This window comes from Salvelinus sp. IW2-2015, linkage group LG13 (assembly GCF_002910315.2).
Source record: "Salvelinus sp. IW2-2015 linkage group LG13, ASM291031v2, whole genome shotgun sequence".
In the NCBI taxonomy this organism is placed as follows: domain Eukaryota; kingdom Metazoa; phylum Chordata; class Actinopteri; order Salmoniformes; family Salmonidae; genus Salvelinus; species Salvelinus sp. IW2-2015.
Window position 1 is genome coordinate 23,839,930 of NC_036853.1, and position 22,402 is coordinate 23,862,331.

Genomic DNA, 22,402 nt, shown 5'->3' on the forward strand with positions numbered 1-22,402 from the left:
GATGAGAGAGGCCTGTAATTTTCATCATAGGTACACTTCAACTATGACAGACAAAATGAGAAAAAAATTACTCCAGAAAATCACATTGTAGGATTTGAATTTATATGAATTTGAATGTAATTTGCAATTATGATGGAAAATAAACAAAAGTTTATCTCAATACTTTGTTAATATCCTTTGTTGGCAATGACGAGGTCAAACGTTTTCTGTAAGTCTTCACAAGGTTTTCACACACTGTTGCTGGTATTTTGGCCCATTCCTCCATGCAGATCTCCTCTAGAGCAGTGATGTTTTGGGCTGTTTGCTGGGCAACACAGACTTTCACCTCCCTCCAAAGATTTTCTATGGGGTTGAGATCTGGAGACTGGCTAGGCCCTCCAGGACCTTGATGCTTCTTACGAAGCCACTCCTTCGTTGCCCGGGCGGTGTGTTTGGGATCATTGTCATGCTGGAAGACCCAGCACGTTCATCTTCAATGCCCTTGCTGATGGAAGGAGGTTTTCACTCAAAATCTCACGATACATGGCCCCATTCATTCTGTCCTTTACACGGATCAGTCGTCCTGGTCCCTTTGCAGAAAAACAGCCCCAAAGCATGATGTTTCCACCCCCATGCTTCACAGTAGGTATGGTGTTCTTTGGATGCAACTCAGCATTTCTTGTCCTCCAAACACGACGAGTTGAGTTTTTACCAAAAAGTTATATTTTGGTTTCATCTGACCATATGACATTCTCCCAATCTTCTTCTGGATCATCCAAATGCTCTCTAGCAAACTTCAGACGGCCCTGGACATGTACTGGCTTAAGCAGGGGGACACGTCTGACACTGCAGGATTTGAGTCCCTGGCGGCGTAGTGTGTTACTGATGGTAGGCTTTGTTACTTTGGTCCCAGCTCTCTGCTGGTCATTCACTAGGTCCCCCCGTGTGGTTCTGGGATTTTTGCTCACCGTTCTTGTGATCATTTTGACCCCCACGGGGTGAGATCTTGCGTGGAGCCCCAGATCAAGGGAGATTATCAGTGGTCTTGTATGTCTTCCATTCCTAATAATTGCTCCCACAGTTGATTTCTTCAAACCAAGCTGCTTACCTATTGCAGATTCAGTCTTCCCAGCCTGGTGCAGGTCTACAATTTTGTTTCTGGTGTCCTTTGACAGCTCTTTGGTCTTGGCCATAGTGGAGTTTGGAGTGTGACTGTTTGGGTTGTGGACAGGTGTCTTTTATACTGATAACAAGTTCAAACAGGTCATTAATACAGTTAACGAGTGGAGGACAGAGGAGCCTCTTAAAGAAGAAGTTACAGGTCCGTGAGAGCAAGAAATCTTGCTTGTTTGTAGGTGACCAAATACTTATTTTCCACCATAATTTGCAAATAATTCATTAAAAATCCTACAATGTGATTTTCTGGATTTTTTTTCTCATTTTGTCTGTCATAGTTGAAGTGTACCTATGATGACAATTACAGGCCTCTCTCATCTTTTTAAGTGGGAGAACTTGCACAATTGGTGGCTGCTAAATACTTTTTTTGCCCCACTGTATTATCTTTGCACATCCAGAATGTGGGGTTTTGTTTCATCAACAAATTAGACAAAAACTCCCCAAATAGATTTCAGACTGTGAGAAGATCCATTCACAGCATTGTACCTATTCCTCCATCAGTCTCATGCAGACAGAATACAATTGGAGTTTGTTGTGCATAGCCCTGATTGAAAGAGGCTGCTGCTAGCCAGGTGGCCTAGTCTGCCTCAGTGTCTCCATGAAAACAGGTGTGTGTTCAGGACTAGAGGGATGTGTCATCACCACCTGGCTTTATAAGGACAAAAGAGCCTCAAACCTCTGGAAAATGAGTGTGTGTGTGTGTGAGAGAGAGAGAAACCTGTTATTGTCAGACAGTCCTCTCAGACTGAGTCCTCTCAGACAGTCTGTTGGAAAGTAACACAAGGTCCATTTCCTCAAAGCTCTTGCATGTCATTTATTGAAGCATTACACAGGGTCCATTTCCTCAAAGCTCTTGCATATTTATTTATTTCACCTTTATTTAACCAGGTAGGCAAGTTGAGAACAAGTTCTCATTTACAATTGCGACCTGGCCAAGATAAAGCAAAGCAGTTCGACACCTACAACAACACAGAGTTACACATGTAGTAAAACAAACATACAGTCAATAATACAGTAGAAAAAATAAGTCTATATACAAAAAAAAATACAAAAAAAAAAAGCCATGGTGGCGAAGTAAATACAACATAGCAAGTAAAACAACTGGAATGGTTGATTTGCAGTGGAAGAATGTGCAAAGTAGAGAGAGAAATAATGGGGTGCAAGGAGCAAAAATAATAAATACAGTAGGGAAAGAGGTAGTTGTTTGGACTAAATTATAGATGGGCTATGTACAGGTGCAGTAATCTGTGAGCTGCTCTGACAGCTGGTGCTTAAAGCTAGTGAGGGAGATAAGTGTTTCCAGTTTCAGAGATTTTTGTAGTTCGTTCCAGTCATTGGCAGCAGAGAAATGGAAGGAGAGGCGGCCAAAGGAAGAATTGGTTTTGGGGGTGACCAGAGAGATATACCTGCTGGAGCGCGTGCTACGGGTGGGTGCTGCTATGGTCACCAGCGAGCTGAGATAAGGGGGGACTTTACCTAGCAGGGTCTTGTAGATGACCTGGAGCCAGTGGGTTTGGCGACGAGTATGAAGCGAGGGCCAGCCAACGAGAGTGTACACTTCACAGTGGTGGGTAGTATATGGGGCTTTGGTGACAAAACGGATGGCACTGTGATAGACTGCATCCAATTTATTGAGTAGGGTATTGGAGGCTATTTTGTAAATGACATCACCGAAGTCGAGGATTGGTAGGATGGTCAGTTTTACAAGGGTATGTTTGGCAGCATGAGTGAAGGATGCTTTGTTGCGGAATAGGAAGCCAATTCTAGATTTAACTTTGGATTGGAGATGTTTGATGTGAGTCTGGAAGGAGAGTTTACAGTCTAACCAGACACTTAGGTATCTAAGTCAGAGCCGTCCAGAGTAGTGTTGTTGGAAAGGCGGGCAGGTGCAGGCAGCGATCGGTTGAAGAGCATGCATTTAGTTTTACTTGTATTTAAGAGCAATTGGAGGCCACGGAAGGAGAGTTGTATGGCATTGAAGCTCGCCTGGAGGGTTGTTAACACAGTGTCCAAAGAAGGGCCAGAAGTATACAGAAGGGTGTCGTCTGCGTAGAGGTGGATCAGAGACTCACCAGCAGCAAGAGCGACATCATTGATGTATACAGAGAAGAGAGTCGGTCCAAGAACTGAACCCTGTGGCATCCCCATAGAGACTGKCAGAAGCCCGGACAACAGACCCTCCGATTTGACACACTGAACTCTATCAGAGAAGTAGTTGGTGAACCAGGCGAGGCAATCATTTGAGAAACCAAGGCTGTCGAGTCTGCCGATGAGGATGTGGTGATTGACAGAGTCGAAAGCTTTGGCCAGGTCAATGAATACGGCTGCACAGTATTGTTTCTTATCGACGGTGGTTAAGATATCATTTAGAACCTTGAGCGTGGCTGAGGTGCACCCATGACCAGCTCTGAAACCAGATTGCATAGCGGAGAAGGTATGGTGGGATTCGAAATGGTCYGTAATCTGTTTGTTGACTTGGCTTTCGAAGACCTTAGAAAGGCAGGGTAGGATAGATATAGGTCTGTAGCAGTGTGGGTCAAGAGTGTCCCCCCCTTTGAAGAGGGGGATGACCGCAGCTGCTTTCCAAACTTTGGGAATCTCAGACGACACGAAAGAGAGGTTGAACAGGCTAGTAATAGGGGTGGCAACAATTTCAGCAGATCATTTTAGAAAGAAAGGGTCCAGATTATCTAGCCCGGCTGATTTGTAGGGGTCCAGATTTTGCAGCTCTTTCAGAACATCAGCTGACTGGATTTGGGAGAAGGAGAAATGGGGAAGGCTTGAGCGAGTTGCTGTGGGGGGTGCAGTGCTGTTGACCGGGTTAGGGGTAGCCAGGTGGAAAGCATGGCCAGCCGTAGAAAAATGCTTATTGAAAATCTCAATTATAGTGGATTTATCGGTGGTGACAGTGTTTCCTATCTTCATTGCAGTGGGCAGCTGGGAGGAGATTGTTCTTATTCTCCATGGACTTTACAGTGTCCCAGAACTTTTTTGAGTTTGTGTTGCAGGAAGCAAATTTCTGCTTGAAAAAGCTAGCCTTGGCTTTTCTAACTGCCTGTGTATATTGGTTTCTAGCTTCCCTGAAAAGTTGCATATCAGGGGGCTGTTCGATGCTAATGCAGAACGCCATAGGATGTTTTTGTGTAGGTTAAGGGTCTGGAGAGAACCAAGGGCTATATCTGTTCCTGGTTCTAAATTTCTTGAATGGGGCATGCTTATTTAAGATGGTGAGGAAGGCATTTAAAAAAAATAACCAGGCATCCTCTACTGACGGGATGAGATCAATATCCTTCCAGGATACCCCGGCCAGGTCGATTAGAAAGGCCTGCTCGCTGAAGTGTTTCAGGGAGCGTTTGACAGTGATGAGTGGAGGTCGTTTGACCACTGACCCATTACGGATGCAGGCAATGAGGCAGTGATCGCTGAGATCTTGGTTGAAAACAGCAGAGGTGTATTTAGAGGGCAAGTTGGTTAGGATGATATCTATGAGGGTGCCCGTGTTTACGGCTTTGGGGTGGTACCTGGTAGGTTCATTGATAATTTGTGTGAGATTGAGGGCATCAAGCTTAGATTGTAGGATGGCTGGGGTGTTAAGCATGTTCCAGTTTAGGTCGCCTAGCAGCACGAGCTCTGAAGATAGATCGGGGGCACATATGGTGTCCAGAGCACAGCTGGGGGCAGAGGGTGGTCTATAGCAGGCGGCAACGATGAGAMACTTGTTTTTAGAGAGGTGGATTTTTAAAAGTAGAAGTTCAAATTTTTTGYGTACAGACCTGGATAGTAGGACAGAACTCTGCAGGCTATCTTTGCAGTAGATTGCAACACCGTCCCCTTTGGCCATTCTATCTTGTCTGAAAATGTTGTAGTTAGGGATGAAAATTTCAGAATTTTTGGTGGTCTTCCTAAGCCAGGATTCAGACATGGCTAGAACATCCGGGTTGCCGGAGTGTGCTAAAGCAGTGAATAAAACAAACTTAGGAAGGAGGCTTCTAATGTTAACATGCATGAAACCAAGGCTATTACGGTTACAGAAGTCATCAAAAGAGAGCCCCTGGGAAATAGGAGTGGAGCTAGGCACTGCAGGGCCTGGATTCACCTCTACATCACCAGAGGAACAGAGGAGGAGTAGGATAAGGGTACGGCTAAAAGCTATGAGAATTGGTCGTCTAGAACGTCTAGAAATGAGAGTAAAAGGAAGTTTCTGGGGGCGATAAAATAGCTTCAAGGTATAATGTACAGGCAAGGTATGGTAGGATGTGAATACAGTGGAGGTAAACCTAGGTATTGAGTGATGATGAGAGAGATATTGTCTCTAGAAACATCATTGAAACCAGGTGATGTCATCGCATGTGTGGGTGGTGGAACTGAAAGGTTGGATAAGGTATAGTGAGCCGGGCTAGAGGCTCTACAGTGAAATAAGCCAATAAACACTAACCAGAACAGCAATGGACAAGGCATATTGACATTGACATATTGACATTGACATATTGACATTCAGACAGCTAGCTGGGCCATCGGTAGCAAGCTAGCATAGGATGGAGATCTGTTTTTAGCCACCTTGTGCGTATATCATGTGTTGAAAGCATTGAGCGTCAATATACTGTACATGATGCATATCATAGGCATCATGTCTTGTGATGTCTATATTTTTGGAAAACAATCACAGACTGACGCTCATAAACTGGTACTGGGTTGAACATATACAACAGATGTTGATATATGTTGGAGTTCAGGCTTTATTTGAAAAGTTTAAGCGAGTGATTCCTCACAAAACTCAGACATAGAAAGACCATGATTTGGGGGATTTTCACGAAACGTAATCCATAGAATAGTCCTTTGGAGGAAGGACATATTGTTGACATATATTTGAAATTTGTATCTTAAAGCATAATTGAGAAATTATTTATTAAAGTTGGCATATTTATGACATTTTGGCTTTAACCAGGCCTCCTTTAATTAAGACTCATATTTTTTCATCTGTAGGTGCTACAAAGCAAACATCGCTTGCTCTGTAATAAGAATAGTGTTTTGATTTCAATAACTTTGTAAATATAGATTTTTGATTTCTCTAATTTTTCAATATTTTGTTGAACATAATATACTCTACGGGCATATCACAATTCCAGAGAGGGATCTCTGCTACTTTTAGAGTTATGATCCAATTGGTAAGCATTGCCAACAGAGTGAATGTGAAAATTGATAATACATTTTTGCCCTCAGCTGGTGATTTGCAGGATATGCAATGATACAAGTAAAAGGATTGCTGTGTTTGGTTACATTGCCTACAATGCTGTTTCTCTGTATGAAATGGGCTTTAACTTTGATATGCCCGTAGAGTATATTATGTTTAAAAATATCTAGAAATATTTGCAAAATCTAAAATGGCATATTTACATTTTCCAATATTCAGAAATGTATGTAATAAAAAAAGTATATATATTTATATATACTACTCATATTACACAGCAAGCAGTAAAGCTTCATATGACACCAAGTTGAGCTTTTTAGCACATCCCAATGAAACATCAGGGAGTCTTAAAGGAGGCCTGTGTAAGGTCAAAATGTCACAACTTTGAATTATTATTTCTCAATTATGCTTTTAGATACAAATGTCAAATATACGTCCATCAAAAGACTATTCTATGGATTCCATTTTTTACCATCTCTGTCTCTGCTTCTCTAAATCACTAATCATCCACAGACACAACCTTTCTGTCTGTCATCTAACATAAACAATTTGCAGAGTCACTCCTGAAATACAAAATACAGTTTAGTAGCATAGCACCATAATATTTTTCGCACACACACCAACCATATTTCTCTCTCTCTCTCTCTCTCTCTCTCTCTCTCTCTCTCTCTCTCTCTCTCTCTCTCTCGATTGTTCTCTCTCTTTCTCTCTTCCTCTCTTCTTTAGGATATTACTCACTTTTGTTTTGGCCATAACAAAGACAGAGAGAGTAAACAGAATGAATGCAGCAGGGATAACATTGTGCTTTGTCAACAGCACTCCTTAGACCTCTAACCAAAATATAATAAAAAGGAGTTTCTGTGTATCTGTGTGTGTTTCTGTGTGTGTTTCTATGTGTGTGTGAGAGATTATGTTATTATCGGTGTCCTCTCAGTCTGTAGGTGTGAATATCAGTGTGAACTCTTCAGGGAGGTAACACAGGGTCCATTTCCTCAAAGCTCTTGTCTGTCATGTACTTCAGGGAGATAGTGCATCTCTWCAGGTCTCAGGCAAGGTTAATCCTCATGCGAGCGTGGTTCACCAAACCACCTCTGTTACTTAGTGGTCTTTTAAAATGACATTGACATCATCCTCAACTCCTCCCATCTCAAACTCCATATTCCCAGAATGTTCCCTCACCCTCTCCTGTCATCAACCGCCCAAACTCAGCATCCTTTGTTCTACATGCAGGTTAGCAGTAACACACACATACTTCTGAGTACATGTTTAGCCGGCTTATGTAGACATTTAACCTCTGGATGGCTGCCCAGAGTAGAGCAGTATGCGCAGGAAATGAAATTCAATGGAAATGGTATGTGACTGATTGTTACACATTGTTGTACATTGCCCAGTGGTGATTTTGAAAGACCACACACACACACACGCACACACACACACTTTGACACACACATACACGCTCACAATTTGATTGCACAGGTCTGGGTATTTCAACCTGAGGAGTTAGTTTAACCAACACAAGCAACCATTTCTCTCTCAATTCTGACTGATGCCATCAGACAAAAATGTACAACAATAAGCCATATACCATTTGCACTGCATTACATTTCCTGTGCAGGCTGCTCTGTTCTGGGCAGTCTTGCAGAGGTTAAATGCCTACATATGCCGGCTAAACATGTATGCAGAAGTATGTGTGTGTTTCTGCTAACCGGCATATAGATCAAAGGAAGCTGAGTTTTGTTACCCACTTCTGTGCTCTTCTCCCTGCTCATATCATTTCTCCTCTTGGAGATAATTAAGAGAGCATACTTAGCCCAGTGAGGGCTGTGATTGGCTCTTCGTCAGCGTGTAAGCACTGTAGCTGTATAAAACCCCAACTGTGGGAGGAGGCTTCACTAAGACAGAGCGTACTGCTGACTTACTGAGAGGACTACCAGTCATAATATTACAACCTTTTCCTCTGCGCTCAAAACCACTGCAAATCATTCTCCTTGATTTTGATTTAGCAAAGAGGCAACATGTGTAAGGGATTAGCAACACTGCCTGCAACCTGTATGAAAAGGTAAGATGGCTATTTTAGTTGTTTGAGGTTGTTATTATGTTGTTTTAGATCACTAGTAACAGACATGTAATACATGTGAAATCCTAACAAATAAATGATGTAATATCTGTACTGTAATCTGAGATTTTCAGACAGTATTGTATGTTGAATACAAGCCTTGCGTGTCAGGCATCTTGGTTCTGCTATAATAATAGGACACACGTCTGTGTCTTAATTTGATATTTATACATTATGTAGCCTAACACTACCCACTCTACTTCTCCTCCCTTAGTGCCAAAGACATCAAGCACAAGATTGAATTTCTGCTCCATAAGCCTGAGTTTCCACCAGACAAGGAACAGATAAAAGAGAAGACCAACATTGCCAAGAGGTGAGTGTACAGGAGAATAATCAATCAATCAATCAATCAAATGTATTTATAATGCCCTTTTTACATCAGCCGATGTCACAAAGTGCTATACAGAAACCCAGCCTAAAACCCCAAACAACAAGCAATGCAGATGTAGAAGCACGGTGGTTAGGAAAAAGTCCCTAGAAAGGCCAAAACCTAGGAAGAAACCTAGAGAGGAACCAGGCTATGAGGGGTGGCCAGTCCTCTTCTGGCTGTACCGGGTGGAGATTATAACAGAACATGGCCAAGATGTTCAAACGTTCATAGATGACCAGCAGGGTCAGATAATAATAATAATCACAGTGGATACTGTGAATACTGAAACCTTTTAACCTTGAATGTGTTGATTGATATATCATTTATTTATAGGACATTAAGACAAGGGAGACCTGTTGTATGAGAGCAGCAAACAAGCACTTGATTCTAATCATCATACATAATATTGAACAACATACCAGATGTCATTTATAAAACAGCATTCAGATTCTATTAAATTAATTTATCACACCATGGGGAATGATACTCTCAAGGCAATAACCAGTGTGCACGTAGGTATAGAACTATAATGCAGGTTGATTTGCTGTGTTGGAGTCCTCCCCCTAGGGAACATCTGCTGTTCCTAAACTAGTTAGCTTAGACAATATCCAGCCTGACCTTTCCTTTCATTAGGACTAATCTAATTAGTGTGCTTGAAGTGAAAACAAATAAATATAACCCCTTAACTATCTCCACAATTTACAGTAATGCAGTGGTGTAAAGTATTTAAGTAAAAATAGTTTATTATTTAGTATTACTTTAAGGTGTTTTGGGGGGTTTCTGTACTTTACTTTACAATTATATATTTTTATTTTATATTAAAAAAAAATATATATATATATATATTTAAAAAAAAAAATATTTTCTTACTTTTACTTCACTACATTCCTAAATAAAATAATGTACTTTTTACTCCATACATTTTCCCTTACACCCAAAAGTACTCGTTACATGATGAATGCTTAGCAGGACAGGAKAATTCTCCAATTCATGCACTTATCAAGATAACACGTGGTCATCCCTACTGGCTCTGATCTGGCAGACTCACTAAATACAAATGCATCGTTAGTCAATTTTAATAACAAGAAAATGTTGCCATCTGCTTTGCTTAATATAAGGAATTTGAAACGATTTATAGTTTTACTTTTATTTTTAATACTTAAGTATATTTGAGCAATTCAATTTACTTTTGATACTTTAAAAAAAAAAATATTTCACCTTTATTTAACCAGGTAGGCTAGTTGAGAACAAGTTCTCATTTGCAACTGCGACCTGGCCAAGATAAAGCATAGCAGTGTGAACAGACAACACAGAGTTACACATGGAGTAAACAATAAACAAGTCAATAACATGGTAGAAAAAAAAGAGAATCTATATACAATGTGTGCAAAAGGCATGAGGTAGGCAATAAATCGAATAATTACAATTTAGCAGATTAACACTGGAGTGATAAATCATCAGATGATCATGTGCAAGAAGAGATACTGGTGTGCAAAAGAGCAGAAAAGTAAATAAATAAAAGCAGTTAAGTATATTTAGAACCAAATACTTTTAGACTTTTACTCAAGTAATATTTTACTGGGTGACTTTCACTTTTACTTTAGTAACTTTCTATTAAGGTATCTATACATTTACTCAAGTATGACAATTGGGTACTTTTTCCACCACTGCAGTAATGTTGATAAACTTTGATAATCTGATTGCAGCTAGTGTGAAATAATGTACTTACGGTCAAAAACTGTAAATTGTACTTTTAATACTTAATTGACATGTTTTAGTATGCTTGGTTACTCATTAACTCAAAGAGGTGTATATGGTATGGTTGATGCTCATGGAAAACACAGTAGTGTCCTGTTGTAAAGAGCATTATGTAAGATGATAGATATGACATCTGCTTGTATCATTAAAATATAGGCTGTTAGCAATTTGCAGGTCAAGAACTGTGGGATATCAACACACAACGGATGTACTGAAATCCGACCTGGGTTCAAATACATGTTTATTTGAATATGTGTTTTTAAATAATTATTTTCTGTGTATTTGATTCTTTTCAATAATGTGGCCCGAATCAACTAATTATATTATTTCCTCTAAATAGGCCACTTTCAAATACTTATTTCAAATACCTGGGTCAAATGCATGGGAGTTTGTATTTTAGTATTTTAAAATAAATATAATATATAGAGTTTCACAACAAAACCCATTCATTATATATATATATTTTTTCCCTCCCCAATTTCGTGATTTCCAATTGGTAGTTACAGTCTTGTCCCATCAACTCCCGTATGGACTTAGGAGAGGCGAAGGTCGAGAGCCGTGCGTTCTCCGAAACCCGACCCCGCCAAGCCGCACTGCTTCTTGACACAATGCTCACTTAACCCGGAAGCCAGCCGCACCAATGTGTCGGACGAAACACCGTATACCTGGCGACCGTGTCAGCATCCGCCYCAGGAATTGCTAGAGCACGATGGGACAACCCGGCTGGCAAAACCCTCCCCTAATCCAGATGACGCTGGGCCAATTGTGCGACGCCTCATGGGTCTCCTGGTCACGGCCGGCTGCGACACAGCCTGGGATTGAACCAGGATCTGTAGTGACGCAGCTAGCACTGCAATGCCTTAGATCGCTGCGCCACTCGGGAGGCCCAAAATATTGAAAATATTATTGTTAATCCCAATATACTGATTATGCTCTTTCTCTGGTTTTAGAGTTTCACCTGCTGATGTGGAAAAATGGAAACTGTCCTTCAACAACCTGATGAATAGTGAAGGTGAGTTTGTCACAAATCAAAGGAGACATCTTATGGACATACATTTACATTTTAGTAATGTAGCAGACACTTTTATCCAGAGCGACATACAGAAGGAATTAAGGTTAAGTGCTCAAAGGTACATTGACATATATTTCACCTAGTCAGTTGGGGAATTCGAACCAGTGACCTTTTGGGTACTGGCCCAATGTTCTTAACCACTAGACTACCTGCCGCCCTACTAATGCAGAATCCGGGAGTCATTCTTGCTCAAATGCGCTCAAATGTGAAAACACCTTCGATAATGGGATGGTGGTTTTATGAATTAAGAAGTTGTAAAAAAACATTTGAAAGAAGCTCTCTCCTGCCCCTTGTGTAGAACTCCTAAATCTTTGTCAAATCTCTGRCACTACCAAGCCACAACACTAGTGTTACACCACAATACAGGACTACATGTTTACAAACACTCTAACTTGAGGGACATTCATATCTCTCTCTCCCTTGTCTCTCTGCCCCCTGTCTCTCTGTTTAAGAGACTATCATGACGCCTGTGTGGGCTGTAGGGTACTTGGCTGTGGGTTGTTGGGGACTTTACATGGCTGTGTTCTCATGCTCTGGTCATGTGCTACGTGTCTGAAGGCAATGCTGGGTGGCCCCTGAGGGCCTGCTGCTCTACACTCTCCCTGTAATAGTGTGTGTGTGTGTGTGTGTGTGTGTGTGTGTGTGTGTGTGTGTGTGTGTGTGTCGTGTGTGTGGTGGTGTGTTGTGTGTGTGTGTGTGTGTGTGTGTGTGTGTGTGTGTGTGTGTGTGTGAGCTAGCTGATGGTCCCTGTGGTGTCAGGCTTTCCGTGGGGACACGGAGTAGGAGCAACGGCCTCCTGAGAACCATCCTGGCCTTGACCTCCAACATTCCATAGCTTCCTCCATGACTCCCTTCAGAGGGATGCTCTCTGTTTCTCTCTTTAGGAGCATTTCATTAGGAGCATAATAGTGTGTAGCTTCATATAAATCGTAAAACCCAGCACCTGACTAATCTTTCCTCTTTCTCTCTCTCTCTTTGTCTGTCTATCAGCTGGCCGTACGGTGTTCACTACCTTCCTGAAGGCAGAGTTCAGCCAGGAGAACATGGAGTTCTGGAAAGCTTGTGAGAAATACAAAATGTCAGCCCCAAAAAATATGGCAGGTAAAGCCAAACAGATCTATGACCAGTACGTCGCGGCAGACGCTCTTAACGAGGTAAAATGGAAATAAAAATTGGCTTAAACTTTCCCTTGGTAATCTCTGCTATCCCGACATGGTTTCATTCAAAGGCAGTATTCTGTGTTACACAGACCTGTTGGAGTCATAATACACTTATGAGTAATGACCTGGCTCTTTCCATACATCAGTTTTCTCTATTAATATGAAAGCTTTTGATATTCCTGCATGAGTGCCTTTGACATGGATTCTGAAAACACTTCATACATCCTGTTGATGTATCTTCTTCTTCCTCTTTAATGATTCCTCCCTTTCTAAAAGCACCTGTGGTGGTTCCTTTATGATTGCCATTTTGGATTTTTATAGCGCTTTTTATGGCACCTTTTGTTGATACAGTATCCATGTTGTATTTCATTACTTATATATCTCATTTTCCCTCTCCCTCTCAGGTGAACTTGGACTCAGCAACGCGAGAGGAGACCAGACAGAACCTGTCGAATGCCGGCCCATTCTGTTTCGACAATGCCCAGCAGAAAATCTTCACTTTGATGGAGAAAGACTCATACAGAAGGTTCCTCTATTCCAAACTGATCCAGGATCTGTCCCCGTTGCCCACCACCACCCAACTCAGTGCTCTGGAGAAAAGGGGAGGGATGAGAGGCTGTTCTGAGAACGGTGGTGCATAGACAGAGATGGAGAGAGAGAAACATTGACAATTAAAGCACTCTGTCATAATCTGTGAGGGAAAGAGTAGGTAGTCTTGAAGAGAAAACATTGTTATGAGTGGGTGGATTTAGATTTTTTCTGTCCGTTGTTCAAGATAACTATTTGAACACYTATCACAAATTGCTTATCTTTCAGACTAGGGTATGCTTGGAGAGGGAGAGAAGAAAACGATCAGAGATGTGATTTTCAGGACGAAATATCATCCTCTTTCTCCTGATTTTCATTGTTTTGTATTCCATTTAATATCTTCCTGAGCTCTAACAAGAGTCAAATGATTCAAACAGGCATTTAGGTATTTCACTCTGGTCAGCTCCCTGTATCCCCTCTGTCTGGCTTTCATCAAGGGTTCAACGCTAAGTCATGCATGTATGCCAATAATGCTTTCCGACTTGAAAATGCTCTTCCTCAAACTGAGTGTTAAATTAGATAATAGTTTATGAATGGAGATAACTATGTCTGGATTGGTGTTAAAAGCTCCTTTCACCTGACTGATGTTTTTGTTTTTCTATCATTACTTTACCTTAGGCTAGTTTGTGCACTGCTGAGGTGTAGCTCACTTGCCCTCTGTTAACCTGCCGATGAAGTCATGACCAGGTGATGTTTTGTTTCACAACACAGGGAAAAACAATGAGGAACTACCTCTCTATCCATCCCTATCCCACTTTCTGGGTGACCTGAACATTGACTGGTTAGCAACTAGCTGTCTTCTCAAGAGGAAGCTTGTGACTGTGCCTGTAATATGACTCAAGTTGTCACTAAACCAACTAGAGTGCAAACTAATAGTGTTTGATCTGTGACATCCACTTGTATTGATCATATCTTCACTAATGCTGCAGAGCTTTGCTCCAAGGCAATATTAGTTTCCATTGGCTGTAGTGACCATAACATTGTGGCAATAACAAGGAAAGCCAAAGTGCCAAAGGTTGGCCTAAAGTAATTTATTAATTATTCATTCCAATTGTTGACAAGCATGCATGCACCAGTTAAGAAACAAACTGTGAYAACTGTTAGAGCCCGATGGATTGATGATGAATTGAAAAATTGTTATGGTTCAAATAAATAATGCAAAAGAGTTGGCAAACAAGTCAGGCTTGATTGGTTGACATACTGTAAACTTAACAAAAAGAAGAAGAAATTATATTACCAAAAAAAGATAAATTACATAAAACACAATGGAAAAATACTTTGGAGAACCTTAAATTATGTTGTGGGTAGAAAACCTCTCGATATTGCCAGTCATTTCAATTACTATTTCACTAGTAAAGTGGAAAAACTCTTAAGTGAAATGACAACAATTAACAGTGAAACATCATATTTTTGTATGAAAGATCTAATAATGAAAGAGAAGGATTGCTGTTTTGAATGGTCAATTTAGTGTGGGAGAGGTGGAAAAACTATGGTTATCAATCAGTAATCAAAAAACCACTGGGTATAGACAACCTTGATGGGAAACTATTGAGAATGGTAGCAGACTGTATTGCCACTCCTATTTGCTACAGTGTCTTCAGAAAATATTCACACCCTTTGACATTTTCCACATTTTGTGGTATTATAGACTGAATTTTAAATGGATAACATTTAGATTTTTGTCAGTGACCTACACACAATACACCATAATGTCAAAGTGGAATTATGCTTTTCAACAAAAAAATCTAATTAATTCAAAATAAAAAGCTGAAATGTCTTGAGTCAATAAGTATTCAACCCCTTTGTTAATGCAAGCCTAAATAAGTTCAGGAGTAAAAATGTGCTTAACAAGTCATATAATAAGTTGCATGGACTCACTCTGTGTGCAATAATAGTTTTTAACATGATTTTGTTAAGACTACCTCATCTCTTTACCCCACACAATTATCTGTAAGGTCCCTCAGTCGAGCAGTGAATTTTATACACAGATTCAACCACAAAGACCAGGGAGTTTGTCCAATGCCTCACAAAGAAAGGCTCCTATGGTAAAAAAAAACAGACATTAAATATCCGTTTGAGCAGGGTGAAGTTATGAATTACACTTTGGATGCTTTATCAATACACCCAGTCACTACAAAGATACAGGCGTCCTTCCTAACTCAGTTGCCGGATAGGAAGGAAACCGCACAGCGATTTCACCATGAGGCCAATGGTGACTTTAAAACAGTTACAGAGTTGAATGGCAGTGATAGAAGAAACTGAGGATGGATCAATAACATGTAGTTACTACACAATATTAACTTAATTGACAGAGGGAAAATAAGGAAGCCTTTACAGAATAAAACATATTCCAAAACATGCATCTTGTTTTCAACAAGGCACTACAGTAAAACTGCAAAAATATGGCAAAGCAATGACATTTTTGTCCTAGATACAAAGTGTTATGTTTGGGGAAAATCCAATATAACACATTACTGAGTACCAGTCTCCATATTTTCAAGCATTGTGGTGGCTGCATCATGTTATGGGTATGCTTGTAATTGTAAAGGACTGGAGCTAAGCACAGGAAAAATCCTTGAAGAAGACCTGGTTCCTTGCCCTTAACTGCACATACAGAACTAACATCAACAACACGCATGCTAGTCTTTCTTGGTTGAGGATTGACGAGAGAAGAACTGCTTCTCTTCTAGTTTTTATGATAGATATTACTGTGATGAAAATTCCAGATTATCTGCATAATAAAATAAGATTCAGCTCAGACACCCATACATATCACACAAGACATGCCACCAGTGGTTTCTTCACAGTCCCCAAGTCCACAGTTCACGGCAATAGTCCGTTTTATACAGAGCCATGATCGCATGGAACTCCCTTCCATCTCCAATTTCTCAAGCAAACAATAAAACTATGAGGACACACACACACACACACACACACACACACACATTATTTTTGTTGTATTATTTTTAAGGTGCATTGTTTGTTTATCATTATATTTTTTATTTGTGACTTTTCTTGTCTACCAATGTATCAGTGTTTTGTTACTTGTCATGTTTTGTGTTTTTTGTGGACCCCAGGAAGATCAGCTGCTGCTTTTGCAAAAGCTAACGGGGATCCAAATAAACAAATAAATAAAGTTAACCCACAGACAGCCAGGCCTCTGTATGGACATCATCTGAACAATTTCGATGTTGTCCCTCAGCTTCGTTCCACTGCATGGAGGTAGCAACCCCCATACAGAATGATATAATCACAGCACAACTGGCAGTGCTGAGCAACTTCTTCCATAGCTTTTAATACATGTGCATGGTCTACTTAAATGTATTGGTCTACTTCAATGTATTGGTCTATTTTATGTCACTTCTTATTCAACCATTAACATTTAGCTTAAATATCCATGGCTGTAAGCTTTGTGTTCATTCTATGAAAACTGTTCCAATTATAGCTTTGTTGATATTGTATTTTGATAACATCTCCCTGTATTGCTTATTGGGAATGATTTATGTTGTAAAGTTATTGGCAATGGACAAGTAGGGCAGATGAACGTGTCTTCTTAGGCTATCATATATCATTGATATTGATACTATTGGTAATGCAATTGATATAGTTACAGTATATGGTTCTGTGAGTTTTGTTTACACATTACTCCTACTCCCCTCCAATTATGATAAATAGCTAGATATTCATTGTAATAATCCTTTCTATATTTATTTTCTGCTTCTATTCTTGACACGATTATTTATAATGTATTTGTAAATAAAAAACTGTTTCACCGAGTTGTTTTTTTCTGTTTAGTCACTTACTTTCAAACTTCCAAAAATGAACGAAAGGCTGCTATTGTAATACTTACCAGCTTCTAAAAACATATCATGCCTTCAGAAAGTATTCATACCCCTTGACTTACAGTACATTTGGAAAGTATTCAGACTTGTTAAGCACATTTATACTCCTGAACTTATTTAGGCTTCTAACTATGGATTGATATCAGTATAAATATTGCCCTTACCTCCCACTGTAGAGGTCACAGTGCTAGTGACAGAAGAGTACACAATATTTTTTACTGGTTAATTACCACAGACTGCAGCTTTAATGTGGAAAAGACAGTATTTGCATACGTACAGCTTGGCATATGAGTTACACAAAAATAGAAGAAGCAAGTGTAGAGAAGAATACCATGTTCGCTCGCTGTTATCTTCTCATATATGTGGTCACTAACCCGTGTTATCACAAGCCATCATTAGGAAGATATGGTTTTACGTCAGTGGCCTGCCTGATGCAGATTACCTCGATTATAAGGTTGTTTGTGTGTCACTGAAACCACAGTGAGTGGACAAGTATGTTGAAGGTTACCTTTTGCACAGCTCTCGTGGGTGCCAATAACAGTCATGCAAATGTTTTGGATCATAAAAGCTTGTTAGTTCAAAGCCACAGTAAATATATGTTTATTTATCAGAGTACTTCTGCTGTTCGAATCTACTTCATCTAGGATCGCGAACTCGGAGCGAGCTCATTATGGGAGAAATCATGAAAAGGATTTAACACTATTAACATTTCCATTATTCATTTCAGTCAGGTAGACCTCCTGTAAAATCACCTGTGGCCAGATTCATAAAACATCTCAGAGAAGGAGTGTTCTGTAATGTCTGCTTCCAACTCACACCCTCAAACACGTAGATCCCCTGAAAGCAGCTCACTTTCCAGCCCACTTTCCAGCTCACAATCTTAAACACCGAGATCCCCTGAACGCCTTTTGCCTATTCCCTGCCTGTACTTTAGCCTATCGGATGTCCTGTTAACTACCTATTGTCTGATCTCCTGGACTACGTTCCTGGCCTTTTCCCTGCCTGTACTGTTGCCCTTTTGGACCCCCTGTGTATGACCTTCTGCCTGCCCCTGGACCCAGCTACCTGCCTCCTCCTGTGGTCCCTTGCATTAAATACCTTCTGCACCCTGCACTTGAAACCAGCTCTCTGACCTTCGTGTTCATTACCTCAATATCAAATAAACATTTATTTGAAGTGCTTTTAAAATTCGGAATACTTAAAACACTTAAAACAATCAAATTACAAACAGCAAGACAATTTATTTTTTATTTAACTAGGCACGTCAGTTAAGAACAAATTCTTATTTACAAAGACAGCCTACGCCGGCCAAACTCAGATGACGCTGGGCCAATTGTGCACCGCCCTATGGGACTCCCAATCACAGCCAGATGTGATACAGCATGGATTCAAACCAGGGACTGTAGTGACGCCTTTTGCACTGAGATGCTGTGCCACTTAGACCCTGTGCCACTCGGGAGCCCCTAAAATAAAAGATTTGGCAATAAAAGACATCAAAGAACATCAAACACAAAGGCGTCATTAATTAAAGGCCAAGCTAAAAAGGCTGGTTAACAAATGGAATTTTAACACCTAAAGCAGTTTCACAGTACAATGCAAAGTTCCATACAAAAACAGATAATAGAACAAATATAAAGTATGATACACTTTATAAAATAAGCATAAATAATGAACAATCAAAAGTTATTTACCTATACAATTTAAGAAAACAGTAGCTTTGCTTTCACTTTCCCAATGCTCAGCCCCTTGATTTCACATAGTTTCACACCTCCAAGTACACTAATGCCTAAAAAGCAGCCCTGCTTGAAACTGGTGCTATCACAGTTACTGTCTCTGTAGTCCTGGCAAATTGCACTTTATAGCGGCAATATGCACAGCTCTTCATAATTCTCTGAACTAGAATAAACGGTGCATCTGATACAGATTCCAATGCCTTTCCCCAAARCTCAACAGGGGGCTTGAAATTAAATTGATTCCTAGAGCTGTCCGCCCAGCCAAACTGAGCAATCGGAGGAGAAGGGGCTTGGTCTGGGAGGTGAACAAGAACCCGATGATCACTCTGACAGAGCTCCAGAGTTCCTCTGTGGGGATGGGAGAACCTTCCAGAATTACAACCATCTCTGCAGCACTCCACCAATCAGGCCTTTTTAAGGTAGTGGCCAGACTGAAACCACTCCTCAGTAAAAGGCACATGACAGCCCACTTGGAGTTTGCCAAAAGGCACTCTCAGACCATGAGAAACAAGATTATCTGTTCTTATGAAACCAGGCTTGAACTCTTTGGCCTGAATGCCAAGCGTCACGTCTGGAGGTAACCTGGCACCATCCCTATGTTGAAGCATGGTGCTGGCAGCATCATGCTGTGGAGATGTTTTTCAGCGGGAGGGACTGGGACACTAGTCAGGATCGAGGAAAAGATTAACGGAGCAAAGTACAGAGAGATGCTTGGTGAAGCCTGTTTCAGAGCACTCAGGATCTCAGACTGATGTGAAGGTTCACCTTTCAACAAGACAACGACCCAAAGCACACAGCCAAGACAATGCAGAAGTGGCTTCGGGACCAGTCTCTGAATGTCCTTGAGTGGCCAAGCCAGAGCCCGGACTTGAACCCGATCGAACATCTCTGGAGAGACCTGAAAATAGCTGTGCAGCGACGCTCCCCGTCTTACCGGACAGAGTTTGAGACGATCTGCAGAGAAGAATGGGAGAAACTCCCCAAATATAGGTGTGCTATGCTTCTAGTATCATACCCAAGAAGAGTCAAGGCMGTAATCGTTGCCAAAGGTGCTTCAGCAAAGTACTGAGTTAAAGGTCTGACTACTCATGTAAATGTCTTATTTCAGTTTTTTGTTTTTAATTTGCCCCAAAAATTCTAACCTGTTTTTGCATTGTCATTATGGTGTATTGTGTGTAGATTGATGAGGGGAAAAAACGATTTAAGCAATTTTATAATAAAGCTGTAACTTAAAAAAAAAAAAAATTATTAAAGGGGTTTGAATACTTTCCAAATACACTGTATATAAACATTTTTTTTTTTATGTTACTGTCCCCACTACAACAACAAAAACTTAAATACATTTCATTTTGTGTTGAAACATTTAATTCAAATACTGTAATCGTGGTCCCATGTGGTTCACTTGGTAGAGCATGGTGCTTTTAACACAAATGTTTTGGCTTTGATTTCCATGGAGGACCAGTATGAAAATGTATCTACTCACTACTCACTACTACTATTCCTTTGAAGGACTGTTCCTACTGGGAAGTGCCAATACGGCCGAGTGGTGCTTTAAAAGCCTCTCAATGGCCAATACATAGCATCAGCTACCCAGGGTTTATATATATTATTGGTTGTAACCTGTGTGAGTTTGACCTGGATCTGTGTTGTTGAACAGATAAAGAGAGGTTGGTGAAATCCCAAGTAGGCTACATGAAAGTCAAAAACAAAACACAGACAAAAATGTTTCTGATAGAATGACATTGAAAATTAACAGGGACCTGAAAGGCCCGGCAATAAAGTAGCCTACTTTATAAATTGTTATGATATATTATCGATGTACACTAGTTGTTAGTTGGAGAATATGCTACTGGGGGACAAAATTATGAATGTTTTTACAGAGAAGACACAATCAACTCCGTAATAATAAACACACACACACACGCACCATGTTCATTCTGGCAAAATAACTCCTTGCTCTGTTCTTGCTGCAATGGCAATTCCTCTAGAAAGGTGGCTGTGTCTTGCCATTCAACTGTCCATTGAAGATTTATTTTAGAACCTAGCTTTACATTCATAGTATGCTGTCTTTCTGGGCTTGAGATCATCTGCCTTMCGCTTTGACATGATAATGAGTTTAAATCTATTTTTACAGCCAATCGTCAATAAATAATATGTTAGGCTGAAATATTCTATGTAGAATTACCGATAGTCTTGTGGATCTGTGCACCAAGAGCTAAACATGGTGGATAAATGAAGACGTCTTACTCAGACTGTTTACCATTGAAAAAATGGTCACAGTTCCGGGCTACATAAGGGGTGGCTCTCCCATAGACACCTATGCGATAGCTGCTGGGTCTGGTCTATTCGTCCCAGCCGTGTTTCGGATGGGACGTTAAACGGGTGTCCTGATCAGGCCCCTAATACCATCATGGTCACCTAATCATCCCCAGTTTCCAATTAGCTCGTTCATTCTGCCTCCTCTCCCCTGTAACTATTCCCCAGGCCTTTCAGGTTATGTTGATATAGGACTCGTTTTACTGTGGATATAGATACTTTCGTACCCGTTTCCTCCAGCATCTTCACAAGGTCCTTTGCTGTTGTTCTGGGATTGATTTGCACTTTTTGCACCAAAGTACGTTCATCTCAAGTAGACAGAACGCGTCTCTTTCTTGAGCGGCATGATGGCAGCGTGGTCCCATGGTGTTTATAATTTCGTACTATTGTTTGTAAAGATGAACGTGGTATCTTCAGGCATTTGGAAATTGCTCCCAAGGATGAACCAGAACCAGGTCTACAATTGTTTTCTGAGGTCTTGGCTGATTTCTTTTGATTTTCCCATGATGTCAAGCAAAGAGGCACTGAGTTTGAAGGTAGGCCTTGAAATACATCCACAGGTACACCTCCAATTGACTCAAATTATGTCAATTAGCCTATCAGAAGCTTCTAAAGCCATGACATTATTTTCTGAAATTTTCCAAGCTGTTTAAAGGCACAGTCAATTTAGTGTATGTCAACTTTTGACCCACTGGAATTGTGATACAGTGAGTTATAAGTGAAATAATCTGTCTGTAAACAATTGTTGGAAAAATTACTTGTGTCATGGACAAAGTAGATGTCCTAACCGACTTGCCAAAACTATAGTTTGCAACAAGAAATTTGCGGAGTGGTTTAAAAGCAAGTTTTAATGACTAAAACCTAAGTGTATGTAAACTTCCGACTTCAACTGTAAGAACGTTTTCTTAAACCTCCTCACCTTATTTACAATTTCTTGGTGATAGTGCTTTTCACCTTTCTATATCCAGTTTTGAAAAACGCAAAATGACCTACAATCCTTGATTAAAGGATCCTTGTCCATATATGGAGGACCAGAACCCCATTTCTCAGTTTTAAAAACCTAATTCTGATATTTAGTCAAATCAAATCACATTTTATTGGTCA

General features: G+C 40.4%; 1 protein-coding gene across 1 annotated transcript; it reads left to right on the forward strand.

The window, feature by feature from the left end:
- Positions 1–8,234: 8,234 nt before the first annotated feature.
- LOC111972367 (regulator of G-protein signaling 4) lies at positions 8,235–13,988 on the forward strand. Its single transcript, XM_023999401.2, has 5 exons — positions 8,235–8,402; positions 8,674–8,772; positions 11,538–11,599; positions 12,650–12,813; positions 13,224–13,988. Exons 1-5 carry the CDS (start codon positions 8,359–8,361, stop codon positions 13,458–13,460), a joined length of 606 nt encoding a protein of 201 aa, XP_023855169.1. The 5' UTR covers positions 8,235–8,358; the 3' UTR covers positions 13,461–13,988.
- The last annotated feature ends 8,414 nt before the right edge of the window (positions 13,989–22,402 follow it).